We start from the raw sequence: 27795 nt of genomic DNA on the forward strand, positions 1-27795 counted from the left end.
GAGCCTGCAGGACCTGGCCATGAGCTCCTGACTCTGAATCACCCGTGGGACGCCAGTGGCTCCCCACCTGGGCTATAGCGGCTAAATCACGGTGACGCCTGTACTGCACCGCAGACCAGTCAGCTCACCTCTGCGGTGGGACCCAAGCTCCCCAGGTGACTCTAATGTGCAGCCAGTCTGGGACACTGAAATAAACCAACCCCAGAGAGGCTGCGTCTGGAATCTGCCTACGTAGGAGATTGCCAACGCGTCCCAGGGGACTAGGAGTGGGCGCCGTTGCCTAGGCTATGGTGGAGGCACTGGGGCTTTAGGGGAGGGGCCAGCATAGGGAAGCCACGGTTTTTGGATCACTCTTCTAGCAGAGGTTTGCAGAATGGCTTGAAACAGGCTAAGTTGAAAGGTGTGGAGAACAATTAGGAAACCCAAAAGAGGGCTGGGCAAATGAGGGTGCAGACCTGGACTCCAGAAGCAGAGAGGTGGGGAGGGTGGAAGGGTTAAAAAAAAAAAGGTTAGGTACAAAGAAAACTACAAACATTGCTGAAAAAAATTAAAGTAGACACAAATATATGGAGAGACCTCCCATATATGTGGATTGGTAGATAATATTAAGGTGTTAACACTACCCAAAGTCATCTACAGAGTCAATACAATCCATATGGAAATCCCAGTGGCATTTTTTGCAGATATAAAAAAACCCATCCTAAAATTTGTATGAACTCTTGAGGGACCCCATGTAGCCAAAACAATCTTGGGAAAAAAAAAAAAAGTTAGAGGTCTCACACTTCCTGATCTCAAAACTTATTACAGAGCTACAATGATCAAAACAATGTGGTACTGGCATAAAGATAGACATATACAGCAATGCAATAGAATAAAGAGTCAAGAAAGAGGGTCTCCCATACGTATATGGCCAAATAACTTCCTACAAGAGTGCCAAGACCATTCACTGGGAAAAGATAGTCTTTTTTTTTTTTTTAATTTTATTTATTTATTTATTATTTTTGGGGGGGTACACCAAGTTCAATCACCTGTTTTTACACACATATCCCCATATTCCCTCCCTTCCTTGACTCCCCCCCACCTCGAGTCCCCCCCACCCTCCCCGCCCCAGTCCTCTAAGGCATCTTCCATCCTCGAGTTGGACTCCCTTTGTTATACAACAACTTCCCACTGACTAAAAGATAGTCTTTTTAATATACGGTGCTGGGAAAATTCGATATCCACATGTAAAAGAATAAAATTGGACCCTTACCTTATTATACAATATACAAAAAATATGATAGTTCCCCATTTCCACAGGGGATATGTTCCAAGACCCCCAGTGGATGCCTGAAACCATGGATAGAACTGAGCCCTATATATACTGTGCTTTTTCCTATACATACATGCCTGTGTTAAAGTTTAATTTATAAAGTAGGCACCGTGCGAGAATATCCAAATTGCCAGCATCACTCCTCTTGCACTTTGGGGCCATTATTAAGTGAAATAAGGGTCACTTGAGCACAAGCGCTGTGATACCACAACAGTCGATAACCAAGACGGCTACTAAGTGACTGGCGGGCGGGCGGATGGAATGTATACAGAGTGGATATATTGATATGCTGGGCAAAGGGATAACACGTCCCAGGTTGGGCAGAGCGGGACAGTGCAAGATTTCATCAAGTTACTCAGAATGACACGAAATTCAAAACTTATGAATAGTTTATTTCTGTAATTTTCTATTAAATATTTTTGGACCCCAGTTGAAAGCAGAAATAGTGATAAGGAGGGAACTTCTGTAACTCAAAATGGATCAAAGACAAATATAAGAGCTAAAACTGTAAAACTTAGAAGAAAATATAGGGGAAGAGCTTCATGGCATTGGATTTGGTGATGACTTCTTGGATGTGACACCAAAAGCACAATAGATAAATTGTATTACATCAAAATTAAAAACTTCTGTGCACCAAAGGACACGATCAACAGAGTGAAAAGGCAGCTTACAGAATGGGGAAAAATACTTGCAAATCATATATCTGATAAAAGGTTGATTCCAGATTATATAAAGAACTCCTATCAACTCAACAACAAACAACCTGGTTAAAAAATGGTCTAAGGACTTCTTGAATAGACATTTTTCCAGAGAAGATATACATATAGCCAACAAGCACAGGAAAAGATGCTCGACATTAGTAATCATTAGGGAAATGCAAATCAGAACCACAGTGCGATACCATCCCATACCTGTTAGGATGGCTGCCGTAAAAACAAAAACTAAAATAAAACAGAAAGTAACAAGTATTGGTGAGGATGTGGAGAAATTGGCACCCTTGTGCACCATTGGGTGGGAATGTAAAACGGTGCCGCTGCTATGGAAAAAGTATGGGGGTTCCTCAAAAGTATTAACAATAAATTACTATATGATCCAGCAGTTCCACCTGTGGGCATATACCCCAAAGAATTGAAAGCAGGGTCTCAGAGTTATTTATACACCTATTGTACTGCTTTGCTAGGGCGGCCATAACAAAGTGTCACAGACTGGGGTGGCTTAAACAACAGAAATTTATTTTCTCACAATTCCAGAGGCTAGACGTCCAAGGTCAAGGTGTCGGCAGGGTGAGTTTCTTCTGAGACCTCCTTCTTTGGCTTACAGATGGCCATCCTCTCTCTGTCTTCATGTCTTCCCCCTGTGTCTGTGTCCTAATCTTCTCTTCCTATAAGGACACTAGTCCTATTGGATTGAAGTCTTATGGGAGGGCCCGCCCGTATGACCTCATTTTAACTTAATTACCTCTTCAAAAACCCTCTCTACAAAGACAGTCACATTCTGAGGTAATGGGGCGGGGGGTGGATGACGTGGAACCTGTGAGTTTTGAGGGGCACACAGTTCAGTTCCTGGCACCTGTGTTCACAGCAGCAGTATCCCACGGTAGGGAAAGGTGGGAGCAGCCTGTGTCCCTCGATGGGAGAACAGATCACATGTGGGCTGTCCACACAATGGAACATCACTCAGCCTTTAAGGGGAGGCGTTTCTGCTTCACGCTGCCGCACGGATGAACCTATTATGCTCAGTGAAATAAGCCAGTCACAAAAAGGCAGATACTGTACGATTCCACTTACATGAGGTCCCTAGAGTTGTCAGGTTTATAGAGACAGAAAGTTGAATGGGGTGGCGGGGGGAGGGTGCCGGGGGCTGGGGCAGGGGGCTGGGGAGCAGTTGTGGAATGCGTCTGGAGCTTCAGTTTGCAAAATGGAAAGGGCATTGTTTGCACATTGTTTGCACAGCAATGTAAATGTGCTTCACTCCACTGAACTGTCCCCCTAAAGTGGTTAAGATGGTAAATCTTGTGTTGCGTGTATTTTAGCACAATAAAAAGGGGAGAAAGGGGAAGAAAAGAAAGGTTAGGAATGCAGGCAGGGTCTCCCCGTGGAGGACTGCCCAGGTGGGGTTTCTGCCGGGATGTGGATGTTTCCACCAGGCAAGATGCAGGGCGGGGGGGGGGGGGGGGGTGGCAGGGGGAGGGTCACATGATGGCTTCGTTTTAGTCTGTGGTGAGCTACTCCCCTCAGGGCCATCTTTCTGGGCCGCGTTGTCCTCAGGCTTTTCTGACCATTTTGCCCCAGCGGCCAACCCCCCACACGACCCTGTCATCTTTCCCAGGAGGACACACGTCCTTGGGCCACATGTGTGTCATGAGATGAAGTCCTGCCCATCAGCCGCTCCCCGAAGCACCGAGGTGGCCTTCGCCCTCCCCTTCCGCGTTCCTCCTTTGCTCTTTCCCTTCCACCCTGTGGTCCTGGCCTCTCCTTCCTGCTCCTTCCCCGGGGGGACAGGAAGGAAAGGTGGAGAGCGGTCAGGATCTCCGAGGGGAGCCAGCGCGTCTCTGCCCCTCCTTTCACCGTGTTGGCCATCCGCGTCCCTCCCTGGGAGTTGACATTTGAGCAGGACTCAGGAAGGGGGTGGTGACACACACGGAGAGCCACATGCGGCCCTGGATGAGGCCTGTTGGCCCCTGAGGACCAGGTCAGTGACCACAGTGCTCTCTTTCTGTCCTAGGACCTGAGTTCCTTTGCCATGCCACTCCTGGATGGAGACCTGGAGAGTTCAGAAAAGCATCCTTCTCGTAAGGTAAGCCACCTTCCTCACAGCTCCTCACAGCTCACCTGAGCTGCCACTGAGGCAGAACTCCCTCAGCACAGGCGAGCTCGAGACACACTTCTACCTGTACTCAAGGATGCCAACCCTGGGAGTTCCCTGGCGGTCCAGTGGTTAGGACGCCACACCTTCACTGCCGAGGGCCCAGGTCCAATCCCTGGTCAGGGAACTAAGATCCCACAAGCCACGTGGCACTGCCGGAAAAAAGAAAGAGGATGCCACCCTCGCATTCCCAAGCGTCAGTTGATGCGGGAGCTGCCAGGTCTCCCTACCTGACCCTTCTCCTGGTTCCCCTGCCCCCAGAGGTGGCAGCTCTTTGGCACATAACACTTCAGTGCAAGAGCTTCTGGTCACCTTGACGCTGCACAGCTCTGGGTACCGCTCCCGGGCCGAAATCTGGAGGAAGGTCAGTGCCTTCGATGTCCCCGGGATCATTCAACACCACTGCGGTCACTCCGGGTCAGCCAGCGTGGCCTGGGTCTGGGGCAGTGTGTGGCATGCCTGGGCAGTCCCCACCCCCCCCCCCCACCGCCACCAGATGACCACGGGGTTCCTGCCTGTGTCCCTTGATCGTGGGATGAGGAGCCCAGCTCCTCTGTCCATCTTTCCTGGCAACGTCCCTTCTGTGTGACCTGGGACAAGATGCTCTCTGTGAACCCGTCTCCCCATCGGCAAACCCAGGCTCCTGACGATGCTCACCTTTCCTTATGAGGATTGAATGAGTTCGTGTATAGCAGACCTAGAACAGTGCCTGGCCCAAGGCACATGCTCAAGGGCAGTCTGGGAATACAGGTGTGACCTCAGGACAGCCCCCCACTCTGGAGCACCGTGAAGGGGTACGTCCACGTCCCCTTTACCTGAGCCACTGGGAACGTTACATCAGTCAGGCCTTGGGCGTAACTCGGTCACTTTTGTCCGTTGCTGGCGGTGTGCACTCTTCCTCCAGCTCTTCTGCCGAGAACACCAGCCCGTTTCTGTCTGGAGTCCACGGGGCCTCAGACGGGCGCCACCCACCATCAGCTCACTGGCCCCAAGTGCACTGGACGTGCCCTTGCATCCCAGCCCGGCCTCCCCACCTCCCCAGCCTGAGTCAGGCTCCGGGGCAAGGTGTCCCAGGCCCACGGACCCTCACCTCGAGGTTTTGTCTAACTCAGCCCCCCTTTCCTGGCGCCCTTCACCTGTGACCTCCATCGGGCTCCCAAGAGGTGCCCAATGTCCAGCCGTCAGTCACCACCAAGGCCAGCCCCACGGACCCATCACGCACCTTCACACCTGCAACTCTCTTCTTCCCTCCCCCGCATCCTCAGGGATGCAGCTGAGACCCGAGCACTGGGTGGCCTGGTCTCCGCGGCCCTCCCCGCAGCAGCGGACAAAGGCAGGCCTGGAAGCTCTGCTCGCGGAGCCCTGAGCGCCCACCCCGCAGCTCTGCGGAACCCCAGGCACTCGGGAGGCTCTGGGCCCTTCTTCATCCAAACCCAGGGAAACGCTCCATTACATTTAGCAAGGTATCGTTTTACTGCAGCTTGGTACACGGCACGGGCCCTGTCGCTGGTGGCTCTGATCGGTGCCAATATCTGTGCCACCCCCACCCGCCCTGCAGGAAACAAACCTGGTGGCCCAGCCCCTGCCCCCCCCCTCACTTTCTCACAGTCAGGGCTTGAGACCAGGGCTCACGGTTCCCCAAGGGTCAAGGCCGAGCTGGGCCACAGCCACCACTGTTTGGCCATTTGGGGGGAAGGTCTGCTTTCTGGGGCTCCCTCCTCAAGCCTGTGGCTGAGTGCCTGGCTCTGCTGGCCTGGAATTCTGAGCACAGGATGGAATCCAGTCGAGAGAATCCTAGGGCTCCCCCTTGCCGGTCAGATAAAGTTCACACCGGCACCCGGGCCCTGCGAGACGGGCTCTCCAGCGGCATTTGGCTAACTTTCCCCGGTGACCCATCGGTGGTGGCCCAAGTGAGTGGTGGTGTGTCTGTTCTTCCGGCTCCAGCTCCTCTTTCCCGGCCCTGGGAAGCCTCTGCCCGTCGGCCTGTCCACAGCCCATCCGCTTTCAGCACCTTCTCTGCTTCAGCGCTCCGTGAAGGGCACTGTCCCCCTCTGAAATCTCTCCCCATCCGGGCCACTCTCAGGGCGGCCCGGCCTTGCCTGCTGTTCTCCAGGGTCTCACGGGGACCCCAACCTTGCCCATGTCTTGCTCCCTGCGTGGAAGGATTGTCAGCTTTGCTCAGCAATTCCTCCTCCCTAGGCAGAGCTCACGTGCAGTGTGAAGAGGATGTCTGCGGGGTTGGCCTCGCAAAGTGACTCCCTGCCTCTGCCCTCAAACTTGACCTTGACTCCTCTTCCGTTTCACGGTGCCAGGCTGCACCCCTCCTGGCTGTTTCTGCTGCTCTCTGGAGGTATATGGTGTGAGGGTCAAGGCCGTGGGCCAGAGGTCCCACCCACCACTTACCAGCTTTGGCGCCTTCACTCTGTCTCCTGCCAGCGCCCTCTCCGAGCCCCACGCTCTGTGGCACCCAGAGGGTGATGGTGACGGGCCACCAGAATGTCTGCCCTACATGGCCCTCCCCCTCCCCCCATCCCCGTGCTGAAGAGCCTCCGTGGTTCCCCTCACAGGAGCGTCGGTTCTCCGCACGTGGAGCCTTTCCGTAAATCAGTCCAGCCTCCCTGACGGCCCACAACTGTCAAGCATCTATTCCTACCGAATTCATGACCTACCTGCTGTGTGCTAGGACCCATGGCGGGTGCTTCCCTCGTGTGCATCCTGTCATTTCATGACCCTGAAACTGGCCTGTTCTCCCTATTGGGTACACGTGGACACTGACACTTAGGTCACTTGTCACTGCTGGGAACCGAGCCGGGCTTCAAACTCCTGCGTCCTTGCCCAGAATCCTCGTTTGTACCGCCCTGCTGTGGGGTCCTCTCCACCCCTGGGTCCACAGTTCCTAGGCCCCCAGACCCCGTCCACAGGCACACGCTGCCCACCGGTCCAGAAGCTTCCCGGTGTAATCATTGTTAGGATTCAGAAAAGCTTCAGGAAGCCTGAGTCCCACAGGTCGGTGGGTAGTGGCTGAACCCAATGCTCTAGAGGTAAAGAATCTAAATGCTTTTCGTATCGAATGGTTAGGAAAAGAAAACCTTGAACTTCTCCATGAGGAGGAGAGCTTGAGTTATTTGGCCCTGGTGAAGCACAGCCTCTCCCTCAGACGCCCACTGGGTGCAGGGATTGGCACAGAGCCAGCCTCTGCACCCCACCCCTCCCCACCCCGTAGCCCTTAACGCAGGATGGAGGGTCTCTGGGAGAAGGGGGCGTGTGAGGGTCCCCAGGAGGGCATCGCTTGCTTTAAGGGACCGCAAGCCCACCTCGGGGCGCCCTCTGGTGGTGCAGGAGCTCACGGGGTCCCGGTCCAGGCAGGCACCCCCAGGGGACAGAGGCACCGAGGCTGCCCCTGCCCTGTGCTCAGTGCACCCGTGGTCACCTGCCGTGCAGAGCCCAGGGTCTCAGCATGCTGGGCACTCCTGCCAGGACTCGTCCTCCCCCCCAGAGCCCAGGGGACACATCGTTTTCCTTTCCTACTGCAGAGCCGGGTGGGCCCCAAAGTCCTTCTGGCTCCTGTGTTGCAGGCTTATCCAGGGGACGTCAGCAGGTCAGTACAGAGATGATCCCATGCATCAGGTCTGGACGATGCCCCTTCAGACGGCCCTGAGGGGCGGGTACGACCCCTCATGTCACCCAGGAGGAGACCAAGGCTTGGAGAGTCTAAGTACCGCCCGGGGTGGCCCAGCGAGGGGCCAGCGGGTCAGACCCAGGCACTCTGATGCGACTGCCAGCTGCTGAACCCACCGTCAGGACACGTTCGAAATTCCTCGCAGCTGTGCCTTGACTTAAATACAGAGTGCAGTGATGTTTCAAACCATAACTACAATTTCAAGTCATCGCCAAAGTGAGCCTCAGAGCTTTGCGGGCTTGTTAACTTTCTTCCCACCCTCTGCCAGCAGCCCCGTCACTCCAACGCAGAAGCTGCTTGGAGGTGAAAACCTCATCACTTCCCACATCAGGCGCCTCAGGCCCGCTGTCTTTCAGATCATAGAGATTTGTGTTTCTTCCTTTGAAGAGGGACAGGAGAACATTATTCCTGTGGAGTCAGACCTCGGGAAGGACAGACGTCAGGTCTTGAGAAGTGAAAGCCGGGAGACAGGGCTGCACACAGGACACGGGGAGGGGGATGCTGTGTCTCGAGCCTTCTCGGCTGCCTGGCTGACCTCCCCCGCCTCCAGGAGCTGGACAGAGGCCGGGGGCCGCCTCTGTCTGTGGAAGAGCATGGGGCTGTTTCTCGGGCTGGGTGGTGGCGGCCGGTGGGAGGGCAGGCACAACAGGGACAGGTCCGCACCGGCTCTGAATGACCTCACCCGTCTGTCTGTCTGTCTGTCTGTCTGTCTGCAGGTGGACAGCCCCTTCAGCGCGGGCAGCCCCTCCAAAGGCTTCTTCTCCAGAGGTCCCCAGCACCGCCCCTCCAGCCCCGTGTCCGCGCCTGTGAGGCCCAAGACCAGCCCCAGCTCCCCCAAAACCGTGTTCCCGTTCTCCTACCAGGAGTCCCCGCCGCGCTCCCCCCGCCGCATGAGCTTCAGTGGGATCTTCCGCTCCTCCTCCAAAGACTCTTCCCCCAACTCCAACCCGTCCACCTCGCCCGGGGGCATCCGGTTCTTCTCCCGCTCCAGAAAAAGTAAGGCATTGATGCTATTGTCCAGGTGGGTGCAGGGCTGCCGGGGCGCTGCTCCTGGCCGCGTGGCCGCGGTGCCCCCTGCAGGGGCACCAAAGCTGGCCGGGGGGCTGTTAGTGGTGGCGCTGAGCGCGTGCGTCTGGTCCGTCCCCCAGGAACCGATGTATCTCCAGAACGACGTGTTTCCACCTGGCGCTGTCCTCCTGCGCTAACCCGCCCAGGGTGGCCAGGCTCGTGGGGTAAATGTAAATATCGCGATACTCACAGTGTGGCTGTCAGGCTGGCCTCCAGCCTTCTCTGGAAGTCAGTAGCCACAGGAAGCGAAAGCCGGGCCCATGCCAGGGCCAGAGGGCCCAGCCCTTGCTTTGGTCTGTCCTGTGCAGCCCCCAGTGCTCGAGGTTTGGCATTTGGGGGCTTTGAGTCTGCCGGTTTCTGGAACATCCTGACTTTCTCTGTTTGGGGCCCTGGGTAGCTGGGGTTGATTTGTTAGAGAAACAGGGAGAGTGTGTTTAATAGAGAGTTCTTTAGGCTCGTGAGTATGTGTGATCTAAGGATAAAATATTCTCCACTGAGCACCCTTAATCATAATTGGAAAGAGACATGGCAAACCACAAAGTAGATGGAGTTTATTTTCACCTTTCCTGTGTGTTAGGGCCTCTCCCTACTCTCTCCCATGACATAGGAAGTTCCTATTCAGGAAGACAGTGATTTGGAAAACAAGCTTGCCCTTGGGCATCAGGAGTGGTCCTCCTTTCTCTCCGGGTTGTATCTGCAAGAGGATGTGTAGGTTGGAGCTATACTCTATCTGCAAGGCCAGCCCAAGTGCAATTTCAGTCTCCGTGACTTACAAGAAAAGGGTGGGGACTCCTTTCATTTTTTGATGCTTTGAGGTATTGTTCCTAGCACCCTTAAAGGCATCCCCGCGACGACCGAACTTATGTGTGAGCGTACAAGTGTCACATGACGAGGTGGTCCTCGTGCAGACAATACGGGGGACGTGCAGTTGGGAACTCAGATATGAAGCCAGATAGGGAGGTGTGTCCTAGCACTGATGTCCCAGCGCCCTGGAGAGCGTCCCCAGACAGGGACCTTGAAATTCTCAAATAGTCCATTGTGCACCACCTCTCAGAGAAGGGGAGGTCAGACCAGACCTCCGCCAGGTGTCCTGTTTCTCCAAAGGTGGCATCATACCTGAGCTGGTTACAGCAGAACTAGGTTGTATTAATTTTGTGGGACAGCCATTACAGAGTACCCCAAACTGAGTGCCTTAAGCAACAGAAATTTATTCTCTCACAGCTCCAGAGGCCAGAAGCCAAAGTCAAGATGTCATCAGGGCCGTGGTCTAGGGAAGGGTCTAGGGAAGACTCTGTTCCAGGCCTTTCTCTTAGATCCTTGGTGTTCCTTGGCTGTGAAAGCAATACTCCCATCTCTGCCTCTGCCGCCATGGTCACGTGGCCCTCTCCCGCCGTCTGTCTGTGTCTGTGTCTCTGTCTGTGTGCCTCTTCTCCTCTTCTTCTAAGGACAACAGTCACTTTGGATTAAGGGCCACCCTACACCAGGATGACCTCCCCCTAATCAGTTACATCTGCAGTGACTCTGTTTCCAAATAAGTTCACTTTCTTTGTTTTTTCAATTTATTTATCTAGTTATTTATTTATTGGCTACATTGAGGCTTCGTTGCTACTCGCGGGCTTTCTCTGGTTGCGGCGAGTGGGGGCTACTCTTGGTTGCGGTGCGCGGGATTCTCATTGTGGTGGATTCTCTTGTTGCAGATCATGGGCTCTAGGTGCTCGGGCTTCAGTAGTTGCAGCACGTGGGCTCAGTAGTTGTGGCTCTCGGGCTCTAGAGCACAGGCTCAGTAGTTCTGGTGCATGGGCTTAGTTGCCCTGTGGCATGTGGAATCTTCCTGGACCAGGGGTCAAACCTGTGTCCTCTGCATTGGCAGGCGGATTATTAACCACTGTGCCGCCAGGGAAGTCCCAAATAAGTTCACTTTCTGAGGTTCCTGGAAAGGCATGAATTTTGGGGGGACACCATCCAAGCCAGAACACAGGTCACATCGAAAAAGTCAAGATCTGCAATTCACGTCACTGGCTGAGGAGGTGGAGGTCTTGTGGGAATAGGGTGGTCATTCTGTTGAGACCAGGGTCATTTCTGAAGGCATAAAGGAACGGCCAAGATACAGGGTCTGGGAGGTCTAGGGGAGCCTGCAGGTGGGATGCCAGGTCCTGAAGACAGGCCAGACATCCAGCTCCCCGGGAAGCAGGAGTCCGTGCTGCCCTTTTCTGGTCAGTGTTTTTAAAGGCCATCCAAGTGTGCTAGAAAACACCCAGCTGCAAAGGTGTGTCTTGTTAGGTGCTGTTGAGCAAGTGTGGCTGGACAGCCACAGGCGGGGCTCAAGAAGGACGTGGAGTGGCTGGGCTGCCCATAAAGACACGCGTGGATTAGGTTGGGGTGGGGGCTTAGCTTCTTCAGAGAAGCTCTCTGGGAGCGGGTGTTCAGAGCAGGGTGAGCCTGGACCCAGGACAGTAGCCTGTGCTGTTGCCCTTGAACCACCGAGCCCATGTCCTTGACTTTCCCCAAACAGAAACCAACCCTGCCCAGCCCACTGCTGAAGCAGGAAGGTCCAGGTCTGTGTCTATGCAGACTGTGCACTGCTCCACGGGGTCCTCCCCTCGGGTCCTCGACACCTGATTTTCTCATCGGGCTTGGGGTGAGGCTCACGTGGAGGGTGTGCAATCCATCTGCTTTTCCTCCTGCCTGAATCTGCGCCCAGGTCAAGGTGCCCAGACTACATGTTGCTCCCACCGGCCCAGAAGTGATTTCACAAAACTGAGCTGGAGGGGAAAGCCAGCAGCCTGTGTGGAGGGTCTAGATAAGCAGCTGCCCGTGAAACCCGCTGTGTCTGTTGGAAAGACGTCGTGAAGACACCGTTCGTCACACGAGGCCCCTGGGAGAAACTTCCTGTCTTGGTACAAGAATAGCTGTACTTCGGAGCAGCTGGAATGTTTTTGTCTGTCGTAGACACTGATCGTGCAACGACCCAATTTTCCCTGTCTGCACTGCCTGCTGGAAGTCTTAGAACCAAATTTGCACTAGGGGCATTAAGGGATGCAACTCTAGCCTGGTTCCTGAATCCATTTTTGGGCCTCATCCTTTTACTTTCCCTTCACCTTTTTTTGGAAGCAAGGAAAACAATTTATTAGAAGGATTTGGGTGTATTTACAGAATCCACAGAAGAGCTGAATGCTCAGGACTCGGGAAGGGAAGGAACCAAGCTGGTCCTGGGGGAAGAGGGGGCCTTGGCAGCAAGAATTCGTGGAGATCCCGAGAATTTCTACTCTTTGTGTGTCTCCACGTACCATTCCACAGTCCTCATTATAGCATCTCTGAATAGCCGCGTCGGAATCTCTGAACCAATCAGTTACTGGGGGCCTGGGAGGCCGGGTCTTACAGCAAAAGCAGAGTAACCAAGAACCCACCCAGGAGGTGGAGAGGCCCAGTCGGCAGCCCTGCAGGCACCTCTGACACCCTCCTCGGCCACCACCCGGCGTGTGCACACACAGCCCCCCGCGTGTGCGACGATGCCCTCATCACACGCGGTCCAGTCCCCTGCAGGCAGTGGGGAGTATCCTCCCCACTGCCCCTGCATCCTGTCCAAGCATCACCGCTGACGACGGCCGCATGATGCACTGTGTCCTCCATCTCAACGTAATGACATGGAAGAAATTAGAGTTGCCACACTGTTCTTTCCACATCCATTGGATCGTTTTGCACACACTCTGGGATGCAAACACCCTAATTTGGAGACTAACCTCCTAGGCGTTGGCATTCGGGGTCCACGTCCTGGGTGAGCAGACAGGAAAAGTAAGATTCTCAAAATTAAGAACTGTAACAAGTTTCCTAAGGCAAGGTCATTACGTAATGAAACCGTTTCTCCTCCAGTGCTGTCTGCACCCTGTCCTTCCGTCCTGTGACTTACCACCCATGGGATGACATAGAATCTAAAGGGGCAGCAAACTCCCCAGGTGATACTCAAGCTTGGTGAACGCTGCCATCTCTCTCTCTCTCTCTTTTTTTTTTTTTAAGAAATGTATTTATTTTATTTTGGCTGCATGGGTCTTCGTTGCTGCACGCGGACTCTCTCTAGTTGTGGTGAGCAGGGGCTACTCTTCGCTGCGGTGTTCAGGCCTCCCAGTGCGGTGGCCTCTCCCGTTGTGAAGCATGGTCTCCAGGCCCTTGGGCCTCCGTAGCTGTAGCACGTGGGCTCAGTAGTTGTGGCTCTAGGGCTCTAGAGCTCAGGCTCAGTAGTTGTGCCTCGTGGGCTTAGTTTCTCTACATCACATGGGATCCTCCCAGACCGGGGATCAAACCCGTGTCCCCTGCATTGGAAGGCAGATTCTGTGTGTGTGTGTGTGTGTGTGTGTGTGTGTCTTAAAGTAACAGAAATGTTTTCTCAGATCTGGAAGTGAGAAGTTCAAAGTCAAGTGTTAGCAGGGCTGGAAGGTGGATTCTTAACCACTGCGCCGCCAGGGCAGTCCCGCCATCTCTTATGAGGGGAAAGAGGGAAGCTAGAAATTATGAGCACAGTCGTTTTCAAAGAGAAGTAGAGGAAAAGGAGATAATTGAATCTTCAGACACGTCAAGAACGAGAGAGGGAATGCAGATGGAGGCGGCAGTTCCAGTTGCTACGTCTGGTCCCGGGACCGGTGGGTACCTAGGCTGGCTGGTGCTCTCTGCCCGGGGAGGGGAACCAGCCCTTTGCTCCAGAAGGACCCTGCCTCTTGGAGGGGCTGGCTGTATGGAGTGGCTGTAGCCCTGCTCTGGTCTCCCAGCGCAGCGGCGTGATGACTGGGGCGACTGTGGGTTTTCACCACCCTCCTCCCGCGCCCGCTGTCAGTAGCACACACTTCCCCTGCAGGACCAGGCTCCGCCACCCCAAGCAAAGCAATAACCCGCTTTACAGCCTCTTCCTCTGATACAGTGGTCGGCATACTGCAGCCTGGGACAAAATCCAGTCTCCATCCCTTATTAATTTCCGTATATTAATCACTGAGACATAGTCACGCCTTTGTTTCTTTTCCCTGTGGCTGTTTTCACACCGTAACGGTAGACTCGCGCTGTTGTATCTGAGACCACGTGACCCACAAAGTGGAACACGTTTACGCCTTGTCAGGTTCCCAAGAAGTCTTACGTGGCCATGTGGCGATAGGAGCGTCCAGAAAACAGCAAATCTTATCTCTAAAAGATTTTTTACAACTGGATTGAGGATGACCTTGCCTTTGGAGATGAGGAAAAGGAGTGTACATCAGTATGTCCTTGAACTGCAAATAATAAGGTGAAAGTCTTTTTAAAAGCGAAAACAATCTTGCACAGTCATCAAGGCAGGACCTCAAGAAGGACTGAATTTCATGTCACTACACTTTGCTGCCTAATCACTGATAATAATTATCAGGGTCTACTATGCACGTTCTAAATGCATGGTACACGAGCATTTTTTCCACCATACACATATTTCTTTATTTTGCTTATATGCTTGTAATACTCTGCTAATGCATTATGTACCTCATAAAACACACCAAAAATTAATTTAATTTAAAAATTTAAAGAAAGAGATAAAAATAAACAGAAAGTAAAGTTGCCACGCTTCTCTTTCCACATCCAATGGACCATTTTGCACACACTCTGGGATGCAAACACCCCAATCTGGAGACTAATCTCCTAGGCGTCCACATTCGGGGTCCACTTCCTGGGTGAGCGGACGGGAAAAGTAAGATTCTTAAAATTAAGAGCTGTAGCAAATTTCCTTTGTTTGCTTTCTCGATCGCCTGTTGCCCAAACCTAAAAGCATTTCCATATCAGGCAGTTCCTTTCAATCCAACACACAGCAAACACAGAATCAAGGACAGGACCGGTAGTGGCACCAAACTCATCTACATCCTCAGACTCCCATGGGACCAAACTGAAAAGGCTCCGTGGGTGGAATTGGTCTTAAGCAGGGCACAAGAGAAGGGAATGGCGAAGAACGGCAGAGAAAGGACAGGAAGAAGTTCCAGGTGGGCCGAAAAACCACAGGCTGCGGGGAAGAGCATGTGGGAGACGGAAGGATGCTTTCTTGGGCTGAAGGAGAGAGACTGAGCCCGGAGAGCACAGCTGGCATGAGAAGGCCAGTTGATGTGCGTGGGATGGTGGGGGACAAACTTTTAAAAAAAAACAAGACTTCAGGTTGACCACAAGAGACAACTGACAACTGTCACAGGTCTGTGGAAAGGGAGTGTGGAGCAAAAATGATTCTGGGAGACCATTATCAGGACTGCGTGTGTAGAGAGTGAGAGAGGCCTCTGGGGAAACGCAGCCACCATCCCAGTCCAAGATGGCTTGGGACCCAGGCCAGGGACTAGGAGCACTGGAACGGTTGGCAGAAACAGCGAGAGATGGAAAAAGAATTAATGGGAGCGTAGAAAGGGTGGGGAAGAAAGAAGGAAAGGAAAAGAGAGGACAGCGCCCAGACCTTGTGTGTTCTTGCCACTCCCGGGCTCGTCCAGTGATCGTAGTTACTGATACCAGTAGCTTGAGACAAACTACTTCTTGTGCCGGGTCCTCCACAGCCTCTTCTTCAGGGCCTTTCTCAGCTTGGGGCTGCTTTGCACCAAGACGCTGGAGTGCAGACAGATGCCTGCATAGATCACCGCTTCCCAGGCCCAGTGCCAGTGATTCCGGAGGGTTGGCGTGTTCAAAACAATGATTAGGGACAGGAAATAGGCCGTGTAGAAGATGAGGAAGAAGGCAAGTGACTTGAGGGCCACGGTGTGAGCCCGGGTGCTGGGATCACGCGGGCCCCGTCTGTGGTCCCTCATCTGCCCCACGTGCCGGCGCAGTGAGACCATGAGCGAGAGGGTGGACACCAGGAACAGCAGGAACGGAACGAACCACCTGAGAATAAACCGAGATAGAGAAAAGTACAAAGACACAGTCTGTAGTCTATCAGCCCGGGTGTCGTTTCCATGGAAACTCTGGGCAGCAGCCTTCTGGACAAGAATGGAATTCTCCATGGCTGTCGAGATGCCGGACAGACCAGACAGGATCAGGGAGCTGAGCAGCAGCCGGGTCACGGACCGGGAAACCCTCCACTTCAGCCAGAAGAAGACGGGGTGAGAGAAGGACGCGATCTTCACGCAGTAGAAGACAGCAAGCCAGGCCGTCATCCAGAAGGTGAGCGTGTTGAGGAAGTCCCAGGAGACTCTGAAATAAATTTGGGAACCCAAACCAAAGGAGGTCAGGAGGTTGTTCTGGAGGGCGATCGCATGCAGACAGAAGCGGGAGGCGGCCAGGCAGGCCACAATCGTGTCGCCTGCGGGCAGCGTCCGGCACCACATCCACTCCCGGCTCAGCACGGTGACTATGAAGCCATTCTGTAGCATGGCCACCAGCGACTCCAGGAAAAAGATGGCCATGCAGATCAGCGTGGATGAGGGGGGCATCTTCTCCAGGGAGGCTTCTGCTCCGGGTGCTGAGACACAGCCACGGGGAAACACAGCCTCTCTGGTCAAGCCACTCTGTTGAGACCACAGGCCCAGAGGCTCTCCCCTTGGATTCCCTCCCCAGCCAGTCCTCCAGGATGTGAAAAGAGGATCCCTGTGATTTTCCTGGGCACGCAAATCCCTGCCAGCACCACGATACCCTGTCTCTGTTTGCATAACCTGTATTTGCCTGCTTTTTGTCCGAGCCAGGCGTAGGGAAATGGTAACAGAAGAGAGGCTCCAGGGGTGATTGGAAATACCCATGTTTTGCCCTTTATTTCTCACCACACTCTTTCTTTCCTAACTTTTCCTTAAAAGATCTCCTTAACCTTGTTTCCCTCCCGTAACCACAGCCCTTCCCTGGCCCTTCATGTCCTGGCTTAATAGTTTATTCTGTATCTTGTATATATTATATTAAGACCCACCTCCGGGAGTTCCCTGGTGGTCCAGGGGTTAGGACTTGGCACCTTCATTGCCGAGGGCCCGGGTTCGATCCCTGGTTGGGGAACTAAGATCCCACAAGCCGTGTGCAGCGTGGCAAAAAAGAAGACCCACCTCCCGAGTGGGTGGCAAAAAAAAAGACCCACCTCCCGAGTGGTGGAGGAAGAAGTCATCTGTATCCACAAGGCTTGGAAGCACTAAGAAAAGGCTCCCTGTCACCTCCAGTGACAGCTCCTGCCACCTAAAATCCCCCTGGCAGACTCCATATTGGAGTTTGAGGAGTCTCCACTTCAAACATGGGTTCTCCTGATGTATTAACATTGATTGTTATTGTCATTGTTGTTGTTTTTAATATTTATTTATTTAGCTGCGTCGGGTCTTAGTTGCGACATCTTTAGTTGCGGCATGTGGGATCTAGTTCCCCAAACAGGGACTGAACCCGGGCCCCCTGCATTGGGAGCACGGAGTCTTAACCACTGTGCCACCAGGGAAGTCCCTCAGTTGTTGTTGTAATCTTCATTAAAATTATATGACGTTGGATTTTTACCATTTTCATCAAAGTAGAAACTGAGGCACAGAGAGGCTAAGTCACTAAGCAAATGCCACACAGCTGGTAAGTGGCAGAACCAGGATTAAACTCATGTGGTCTGACTCCATTTTCACCCCAGATGCTAAGACTCTGCACTAAATGAGTGAGTTTTAGAATATATAAGCCAGTGATAGGATGACCAGCCAGCCAGTTTAGGGAAAGGAAAGATGGAGGTCCTTCCTTACAGCAAAATAATTTCTATGTGGAACAAATTTTTTTAAGTGTTCCCCAAAGTGAGTGAATATGTTAAACTAGGGGCGTCAGGCCTTTCTAAAGGGTGCAAAGATGTTTATAAATGTGATGTAACGCTCACAGGCTTCCTCGCCGCCCCTGGAGGTGGGCAGGCTTGATTCTCAGAGCTTTGGTGTGCTGATCGGTGGAGAGCTGGGTGGTTCACGCTGGCAAGGGCAGAGAGCTGTCCACGGGAAGAGTGCACAGATGCATGATGGGGTCAGGGTGAGTGAACAGAAGCTTCTAGAAGGTGGACTGAGCTGGGGAGGATTTGGGAGAGTTCCGGAAAGTGAGACCGAAGAGAGGAGCCCGGTTGCTGTGCTGAGCAGGGCAGTGGAGAAGGGGTGGGAGACCTCAGGATGTACTTAAGGGAGCATCACTGAGTGAGGGACAGTGCCGCACCCCAGCTCCCATTCCGCTCTTCTTAACACCGCCCCCCAAAGACTGCCTGGGAGGATTCCCTCGTCCAGAGGGCCTTCCTTCAGCGCCTGTGTAAAGTAGAAGCCATCCCCAGCACATGGCCCTACCCTGCCCTCCTCCACAGGAAATGCTCTGTATTTGCTGTATTTTTACTAGTACTGGCCAGCCTCTCCCCACTGGAACGCAGGCCTCTGCGGGGAGGGACTAGGCTTTGTTTCGGGTCCTGGTCTCCACGTCCAGAGCAGTGCTTGGCTCCCAGGGGCGTCCAGCAACCCCTTGGACGTGCGTCCGTCAGGATGTAACCTGCTGTTCAGGGCTTCCTCACATTCACCTGCTGCTCCAAATACAAGGCATAGCCCGTCCTGGCGGGTTGGATACGCGCAACGAAGCTCAGAAAAAATGAACGAAAGCTCCTTCTCCAACCACAGTCGGGGGCCCCGCCAGGGAGAGGCTCCCCCCCTCCCCGGCCTTCACGCGGGAGAGAGCCTGCACCCAGGGCCCAGCGCTGCTCCGTGCAGCCCTCCTGCTGCTCCAGGTTCCACAGACACCCACCCATCACCAGGCCTCAGCCTCTCCCCCAAGGAGGTTGGCATCAGACCCCGCGCGGCTCGGGGAGGCAGCATCCCTGCCGCCAGCCCGGCCTGTGTGTTCTCAGCCTGACACCCCGTCTGTCCTCCTGCTCAGGCCCCTCCAGGCCCTCTGCCTGCCCAGACCAGCGCTCGTCCTGCTTGGTCCTTCCAGGGAGCCTAGCTTTCCCTCTTCCTTTTAGCCGCTGTGGCCTAACACCCGACTGGGGTGTTAGGCGGGAGGGCCTCCCCTGAGCTCGGGGTCCCGGGGACCTTCCTGCAGGACTCGGCCTCGCTGGCGAAGGGCCCTGCTCTCTTGTGGGGTAAGCCCCACGGGAATGGCTGGGAGCACTCAGCACAGCCTCCAGCTGCAGCGGGGAGCCACGGGATGGCCACGGGTGCGGGCCCGGGTGGCTGGTTTCAGGTGGTCTGTACACGTGAGACCCTCCTCCCCAGGTCTCGTGCCCCACGGGGGGGGGGGGGGGGGGCGGGGTCTGCCACGGGCGTCGGTTCTGCCGCCTGTTATCCTAGGTGTGTCCTGTGTCTCCTGGTACGCTGCCTTAATGCCTCCGTGGAACAAGGCAGCCTGTGAGTTTCAAGAACATAAACTTGGGCTTTCTTGCGTATGCTTCTGGAACTGGGCAAGGGTCACAGGGTCTGCGCACGGCTCCGCTTGACAGGGATTGAGGGCAAGTCGATGGTCTCGGCCACCACACTTGGAGGTTGGTCATTTTAACGTACCCTGGCTTTCCCCTCCCCTGACATTTGTAGAATTTCCCTCCTCTTCCCAGGAGCCCAGATTTTCTCTCCCAGGCTCCTATTCAAACCTTCAGGGGAACAGAAAAGGTGCACATCCTGCTCCAAGGGAGATGTTTCTCTCGGGAGTGTTTACGTTTCCCTCAGAAGCAAAGACCTTGTTTTGGGTTAGTCCCAGAGAATGATTTCCTAGCTGGGAGACGGAGCGTCTGACGCCTAGTGACTCAGGCTCCGAGTGAACACAGCCTCCAGGTGCATCGGGGGCTGTTCCCTTCCTCCTGGAAGAGCACTGGGAGCGTGACCAGGTGGCCAGGCAGTGGTCTGTGCAGCGGGGGCGAGGGGTCGAGTCTCCCCGACGCGGGGCCCCTTGGGTGTGGCAAGACGGGGAGAAGTCTCTATGGAAACTCTGGACCATTTATTCTTCTTTCCACAATGAGAAACAGTAATTCCTCCCATTTATTTATTTGTTTATTTATTTATTTATTTTGGCTGCATTGGGTCTTTGTTGCTGCGCACGGGCTTTCTGTAGTTGTGGCAAGCGGGCTTCTCAGTGTGGCGGCTTCTCTGTTGCAGAGCACAGGCTCTAGGTGTGTGAGCTTCAGTAGTTGTGGCACTAGGGCTCAGTAGTTGTGACACTAGGGCTCAGTAGTTGTGGCACACGGGCTTCGTTGCTCCGCAGCATGTGGGATCTTCCCGGACCAGGGATCAAACCCGTGACCCCTGCATTGGCAGGCGGATTCTTAACTACTGCACCACCAAGGAAGTCCCTTTCCTCCCATTTTTGAAAGTCTTCTTTGAGAATTCCCTTCAGAGCCATATCTACTCTTTAATATTCTTGGTGATAGGCAACCTTTGTCTTTGGAAGATAGATTTTCTCTCTGTAAAGAGACCTCTTTGGGCCAATAATGTTTGGCGTCAGAAGCTGAGATGAAGCTGCGTGAGTAGAAGTGCATGACCGGGGGCCTGGGGGGTCGTGGCACAGACTCACCGCCGTGCACAAGGCCAGCCAGGGCTCCAGCCGCAGCTCAGCTCACCGCTTCGGCCACAGCAACTACCTCGCCTCCCTCTGCCCTCCGTACTTAGCAGTGTCCTTCTGGCGTGACTTCCTCATCCACGTGGCAAGCTTTGGGGACAGTTAGTGGTTTTTCTGCTTTGACTCCTAGTGCAGAGGGTGAAACACTTTAATAGAGAGTATGTTTTCAACTTGACTCTTTCTTCCTTTTTCTCTCCCTTTGTGTCCCAGGGAGCAGAGTCGGGCCAGGGAGGACCACAGGACACCCTACCCATCCCAATGCAGCTCCGTAGGGTTGGCCCCTGACTTGCTAAATGCACTGAGGCGTTGATGTCCACACAGGTCTGTCCCTTGCCCTTCATGGCTTTCTGACCTGATGATGTTCAAAATAAGGCCCAGCACCAGACCCCTGGGGAGAGAGGGGGTCCCAGCCTGAGCACTAGAGGCACCTTGTCCTACCGCTTACCTTTTGGGGTCACCATTTTTGCTGCATAGTGGGTTGGGCGTCCCAGGAGGGGCAGGAGGTCTCTGGCCGTGGCTGTTTCCCTCCTGGTGCAGGAGCTTTTCCATTTCTCTTACCTGGCCTGGCTGCCCTGGGGCACCGCCGGCCGAACGCTGGCTGTTCTGGGCCAGTCCGCGGCTCTCTGGTCAGCCTGAGGTTCTCAGGGAGATCCTGGCCCCTTTCCTTCCCTGTGAATGTTTCGGCTCAGAGACTTGCCCGGCTCTGCTCCTGGTCCTGGGATGCTGCAGACAGGCATTCAGGAACATGTGAGCTGTGGCCACGAGGACACTGCCCTCTGACAACCCGTTAATCCGCAGAGACCTGGCCTGGAAGAGAGTCAAATGCAAACCGCCAAAGGGTGAAAATTCCTGACACTGGGAGGAGGAGACGGTTTTCTGGAAAGCGCATTTCGCGTGGGCCTCACTTCCCACCTCCAGCCTCCCCCACCCCTCCACCCCCGGTTGTCCCACCCACCATCGCCTCCTCCAGAACGTCTGCTGTTGACAAGAGCCTTCCAGCCAGCCCCTCCCGCCCCCAGAAAAAGGAGATAGATTTTGATGAGTGCTGTGGTCTGCATGAGTGACGTTCGAGAACAAAGCCTTCCAGGGTGCCGCCAGCCGCTTCCCCACCCTCCGCGGAGCTTGTGTGAGAGGACATGACGGCACCTCTGTTCTTTCCAGAAGATGTTGGTGTGCACTGGGTGCTCCGTGTGGGATTCCATTGTACGGCCGGTCACGTGGCATCGCAGGAGGTGAAGTGGAGGCTGAAATTGCTTTCAGTAGAGTTCCCGGAGGTGCACTGACACCCTGTAGGCTGTGCACACAGCAGATACTCAAACCATCGGGGAAGGAATCGTCCTCTGATGTTAGGAAGACACCTGACCCTGGCCCACAAGGCCGCCGTCAGCATCACATTAGCAGGTCAGGATGTAGGGGTCAAGTAGGGTTCAAGGCAAGCTGTTAGGCCGGGGCTAGCTGGGGAATTGTGCAACATAAAGAACTGGTTTCAGACACTGTTAGGTGGGTTATAAAGACACACAGTTTCATTTAATCCTTCTAATAACTGTTACGGATTTAATTGTGTCCCCTTAATTGAAGTCCTAACCCCCAGCATCTCTGATTGTGACCTTATCTGGAAATAAAGTCATTGATGGTGTAATTAGTTAAGATAAAGTCATACTAGAGTAGGGTGGGCACCTAACCTACTATGACTGGTGTTTTATGAGAAGATGGTGATGGGACAGAGACACACGGGGAGAACATCACATGATGACAGAGGTAGAGACCAGAGAGATGTGTCTATAAACCAAGGGTTGCCAGCAACCCCCAGAAGCCGCAAGAGGCAAGGAAGGGGCTCAGCCCTGCTGACACCTCGGTTTCAGACTTCTGGCCTCCAGACCACGAGGGGATCCATTTCTGATGTACCTGGTTTGTGGTGCTCTGGTACAGGAAGCAGCAGGAGACCCAGACAGGGACCTTCCACAAGAAAGTGATGCCACTGAACGGATGGGAGGCTGAGACACATAAAGCAGGTTTCGCCTCTGATCTGCTGTCCATCACAAGGGTACCGTCGGCGGGGGAGGGTGCCATGTGGCTCAGACGTGCCCCCCTCTCCCCAGATGGGGAGAAAAGGCTGAATGTGAGGCCATCTCGGCTGCTGCCAGTTCCTCGTGTTTTGACCTCCAGAACGTTGGTGATTTTCGAGAGAGCAGTTTGGGTGGCCCGGAAGGTAAAGAAGCCGTGTTAGGGGCCGAAGATCGAGTGGGAGGCCGGGAGTCAGAGAGGCTGGCCTTCTCTCACAGCCTCTGGGCCGGAAGGGAAGGTGAGCGCCCGTGCGGCGGGGTCTCCGTGCTCACCCACAGTCTGGGCTCCTTGCCCCTCCTGGGTCCTCCCTGGAGGCCGTCTTGGGACCACGTGATGGGGTTTCCACCAGAGGGAGTGAGAGTTCAGGGCTTCCTGCCTAAGACAGTTCCAGGCAGGTGGGAGGTCTTTCTTCTGCAGCTACAGGGCGGGAGGCAAAGGAAGCCGAGGTGACACGGATGGACAGATGGACGCGGGAGGCAAGCGGCTGGATCTGGTGCCTCCGTGTGGGTCGCGGCCAGGCCAGCTGCCTTCCTCCTGGGGGCTGTGACGTGAGCAAGAGAGAAACCCTTCTGAGGGCACACTACTGAGAACCCAGGGCTCAGTTCTTACTGTGGCGGAAGGGAGCCCATCCCGACAGAGGCAGGCAGGGAGTAAATGGAAGCTAAGGGTTGGCTTGTTTGCTTCAAGATAGGAGAGACTGGGGTGCATTTGTGAGCGGAGCAGAGATGCATGGGCAGGTGAGATGGGGCAGAAGCGTGAGCTTGTGTCCCTCTCTGTGATGGCTTCTGTTCTCCATTACATTGCTGGGCTTTTGCTTTGGGGGGACATGTCCCATTTGTCCTCATGGCCCCAACGAGGCCATCTGAACCCCCAGAACCGCCATCCCCTGCGTCAGCCCTCTGAGCCCTGTGGGGACTGGTTTGCCTATCAGTCTCCTGTTTTGTGCCGTAAGGCGAGCTTCCTCGGGTGCCCAGGTGCCGTGCCTCCCCTGCAGCTCCTGCAGGTTCCCGGGGGCTCTGAGCGGGGACCCAGGTCCACCCTGTGAGCCCAGGGCAGGCACTGGCCTCCGGCCGCCCTGCAAGCAGCCGTTTATCCTGAGGCAGGGAGTGATTTGCCCCAGGTCCCAGAGCTCAGCAGGGAATCGTGGCGTGTGAGCTGCTCTGCCCCAAACGCAGAGGGTGCTCAGCGAAGCTGGACTCAGCCCTTACCTGAGGGCGCCCCGGACCTTGCTCCTGAGAAGAGTTAACCTGCCCTCTGACCGCCCTGAATTAGCTCTCAGTGGTGGCTGCTGTGCGGAGCCCTGGGAGCCACCAGCGCCACCTTCCTGTGTCTCTCTGGTCCCTACACGTACGCATATGCTTTAGAGTGCAGCGCTCATCTGTGTAGATGCCGTCAGGCGCCTGAGCCCTGCATCTCTGCGCACATCCTCAGGAGTGTGTCCTGCCGGGTACAGAGGTCACCTCCAGCTCAGGAGCTGCAGGCAGGTGGCCGTGCTGCCCTCCGCTGCCGTGTGCAGCGACCTCCTCTTTTCTGCTTCCCCATCCCTTGGCCTTCCTTCTCCAACTTCATTACAGGTATCTCTGTGCACACTTCGTCCCCCACCAGGAGGCTCTGACAGCCAACTGGCAGCCTCTCCCCCTCTTTCTTCACAACAGAACCTGGCTTCACCCAGGGCCCAGCCCCCAGGCACGAGTTATAGATGATCTAATACCCCTTCCCCACCTGGGGACGTGCCTGGCTTCCACATCACTGGCCTTGGGGTGAACCAGCAAAACATAAGGAGAATTCTGTGAGGGGTCAAAGAAAAGGTGCCTCCCCCCCAACACAAAGAGATGCCCGAGGACCCATCCCCCTCCCTCCTCTGTCCGTGGTGTGAGGTCATGGTTTCCAGGGCACATTGGCCGTCTCGTGACCATGGGTGACACGGAGGATGGCAGGGCAGACAGGTAGGAAGGTAATCTTGATGCAGTTTGCCTCCTAGAGCTCATCATTTTAGATCATAAATGTCCTGGTAGTTTAGCTTCTTTTAAGTTATATGTTTCTGTTATAATGCCATGATAGCATCCTAACTAATTTACACATCTCCTTGGTGACAGAGGTGAAGTTTGTTCGGATGGCGATTAAGGCGAAACTGGAAGAGCTAATCTGGAATATTCCAGACCCAGGGCTGGGTGGGGGAGGATTGCGGCACAGACGGACTTTAATCCGCCCGCCCCTGTGCTACGTGGAGAAGCAGAGCAGGTAAAGGGACAGCTGGGGGCGGGGTGGTCTGGGGCGGGGTGGTGGCAAGGGGCGTCTTCTCTGATAAGTGACCACGATGAAGCCAGAGGAGGAGCTGTAGGGAGGAAATGCTAAGTGCAGATTAGCAAAAAGCGTCATTATATACGTCAGTCCCCAGCCTTTTCCGTCCAGCACTCTCCCTGATAAGCTAGCGAGCTTGTCAGGCCACCTTTTAGTGAGGTCTTGGTCTGAGTTCTGCCTCCTGTAAATTCACTTTTTCTGTGTTTTCTCTGTACCACTCCTTCCACTTGGTTCCTTTTTTTCTTAAGTTTACTTTTGAAACGCTTCCATGGCTTGAGGCTCTCAAGGGGGTGGCTGTCCCCACACTGTGCAAAGTCCCAGGGCCCCTGGTCCACCGGGAACCCCAGAGCAGAGGCAGGATGTCTACATTACCTCTCTCCCGTATTCAAGACAAGATGGGTTGAATGTGTGCCCCCCTTTCACCTTTCTAGCTGAATGTTTGTTTGACTGTGATTTCCCATAGAAAAGTGTAGAGGTGAGAAGGCAGCTCTGGGTCCCACCGCCCCGCGAAAGTCCGGCGGCTTTTCGGGCCTTGGGGCCGAGTGACCACTAGAGGGCGACATAGCCTCACGTGCTGAGCCGGCCCAGCGGCCGAGGCAGGACCCGCTGTCTCCGCCAGGTTTCCATGTGCGCCTTCAGTGCACTGGACGTTGCAGAGCGGGCAAGCAGGCCTCACCCCTGACCGGCCTGACCCGGCCTTTCAAAGGGGAGCCATCTCACGCTGAACGCTCTTTCGGTCAATATTTAAAAAGAGCCTGCTGTGAGCCTGGGCGCTGGGGACACAGCCACGAACAGGTGAGTCCCTGCCCTTGTGGGGACTGCATTCTGCTGGGGGGGGGGAGGACAATGAGAGGCAGAACCGTTGCACGGCTCCAAGAAAAATGAGGGGGAGAGGGGGAGGGTTGGAGGGCTGCTCTTTAACGTAGGACCATCAGGAAAGCTGATTCAGAGGCATCCGAGCAGAGACGGGATGGAGCCAGGAGTGGCCGGGCAGAGGGGAGGGCAGTGAAGATGTCCTGAGGCAGGGGCCGCCTCTGAGCTTTCGGGGAACAGCTAGCGTGGCTAAAACAAGGTGGGGAGGAGAAGGAGGTGTGGTCACAGGGCGAGGAGGGGTGGGTGGTTCCAGACCCAGGGAGGATGCCAGGGTCTCGCCGAGTGCTCCAGGGAACCGTGGGAAGCTGTCGGTGGGGGGATGACTTGCTCTTGGGAGGGATTAGTCTGGCTACTGTAGAGAGAGACGGTGGACACAGAAGTGGGGGTCCAGCCGGGGCCACCGAAATAGACCTAGAGATCAGTTATGACGGTCTCCCACCTCCTTGGAGACCTCCTCGCCCCCTGCGTCCTCCAGAAAGCCTCACCTGATTACTCCTGCCTTGAGCGAGCTGCCAGAGCTCGCTGATTTTAAGTTTCTGCGCAGTAGGTGTCCCCTTGTGATGTGCTCCTGTCACCTTCTGTCGCTGGGAAAATCCTGTGTTTGGCTCTTCACGTAGTTTGCGTCTTACTTCCACACTTTTCCTCCCCAGTGCCGGGCAGCACGAGGACCCTGGACGGTCTCCCTGCCTGGGAAGAGCGCCGGGTCCGGGCTGAGAATGCCTGTGGCTGTGCACGTGGGTCTGGAAGGAGGATGGATGCCCTCCTCACCTGCAAGACAAGGGCGGGCCCCCGTCACACTCCAAAGGGGCAGGTTATTCTGAGGACCCTGGAGCTCCCTTTTCTGTCCTCTTCCTCCATGGGCTTCTGGTCTGAGAGCTGCAGTGCCTTTTCCTGGCACCCTCAGACCCAAACCAACTCTCAGGGAAGGTTCTGGCTAAGGTATTCCAGCTAAGACATTCGTTATAGAAGTTCAAGGCTACATCCTCCGGGAGTAGTTGACACATGTAACATATAAATGAGAAGGGGCTTCTAGCATCAAAACCAGATGCAAGAGACTTCCCTGGTGGTCCAGTGGTTAGGACTCCCACCTTCCACTGCAGGGGGCACAGGTTCGATCCCTGGTCAGGGAACTAAGATCCCTCATGCCTTGTCGAGGGATGTTCATAGCGACTCATAGTGGGGAAACAAACCAGATGCAACAGATGACTTTTTTTTGGAAGCACTGGCCTTCCCAGAACCCATGATCGTGTGGTATTGGCTCCTGGGGTGAGACGGTGGCATTTTGCTAGCTGACCCCCCACTGAGCAAGAAATGGCATCTTGTCCTACATGGGCAGCTGTCCACCCCGAGTACCCGCTGCTGACGGAAGTCAGCCCCCTGGGCACTAGGACATTATCTTTGTCCTACTAGAAAAAACAGGATTGAAAACCGCTGACTTGGACAGCCACCTACTATGATGACAGCAAGGGCTACTCTCGGTCACAACCACGGCGTCTGTAGGACAGGCCAAGTGGAGAAGGTGCAGCACATACCCTGGGACCTGGGGACTTGCAGCAGCCCATACAGCACAGGGCATTCACATGAGGCCACGAAGCATCGTCACAGCCGTGGTCTGAAACTTCTTTGCAGCCCACAGTCAGAAATACATCTTAATCCAGCCCATATACGTGTGACTAAAAACCATTTCTCGTGAAACAATATTTACCCTGGCTCGTGTGTGCTGTTTCCAATTCGACTCTCGTTGGTTGTAAAAGCACGCTTTATCTGACCCACGCAGTTGGTTGCATGATGGGGCAGGCGTGGGGGGAGTGATTGCACTTTGGAAAATGCCACCCTAGATGGTCGTAAACAGCAGGATGGTCTTGGAACACCTGCGGAGCGAGTCTGGCTGGGAACTTCAGGGCACCGAGAATCAGTGGGGTGGAAGGAAGTGCTGGTGTTTTGCCAGAGACGCAGAGATGGCAGACGTTTGAACTGTTTCTAAGACCAACTCACAAGCGTGACCGAGGTCATGTGTACTTTGAGCACCCCAAATAAATTTAATTTTCTGTTCGAAGTTAAATTAAAATACTAACATTCTATCGTGGAAGACTACGATTCTAGGTTATTTACATCTTGCTTCTTTAAACCCCCGCTCCTGGTCTTGGGATCT

At 54.5% G+C, this 27795-nt stretch overlaps 1 protein-coding gene across 6 annotated transcripts in view; it reads left to right on the forward strand.

Moving 5' to 3' along the window:
* Positions 1-27795, forward strand: part of PRKAG2 (protein kinase AMP-activated non-catalytic subunit gamma 2) — a 274675-nt gene that overhangs the window by 73646 nt on the left and 173234 nt on the right. For all 6 annotated transcript variants that reach the window (XM_057730691.1, XM_057730692.1, XM_057730693.1 and 3 more), the window contains exons 2-3: positions 4037-4108; positions 8573-8852. In XM_057730691.1, coding sequence (XP_057586674.1) covers positions 4037-4108; positions 8573-8852 — 352 coding nt within the window. The remainder of the gene's footprint in view (positions 1-4036; positions 4109-8572; positions 8853-27795) is intronic.

The sequence above is a fragment of the Hippopotamus amphibius genome, chromosome 4 (assembly GCF_030028045.1).
Source record: "Hippopotamus amphibius kiboko isolate mHipAmp2 chromosome 4, mHipAmp2.hap2, whole genome shotgun sequence".
Lineage (NCBI taxonomy): Eukaryota > Metazoa > Chordata > Mammalia > Artiodactyla > Hippopotamidae > Hippopotamus > Hippopotamus amphibius.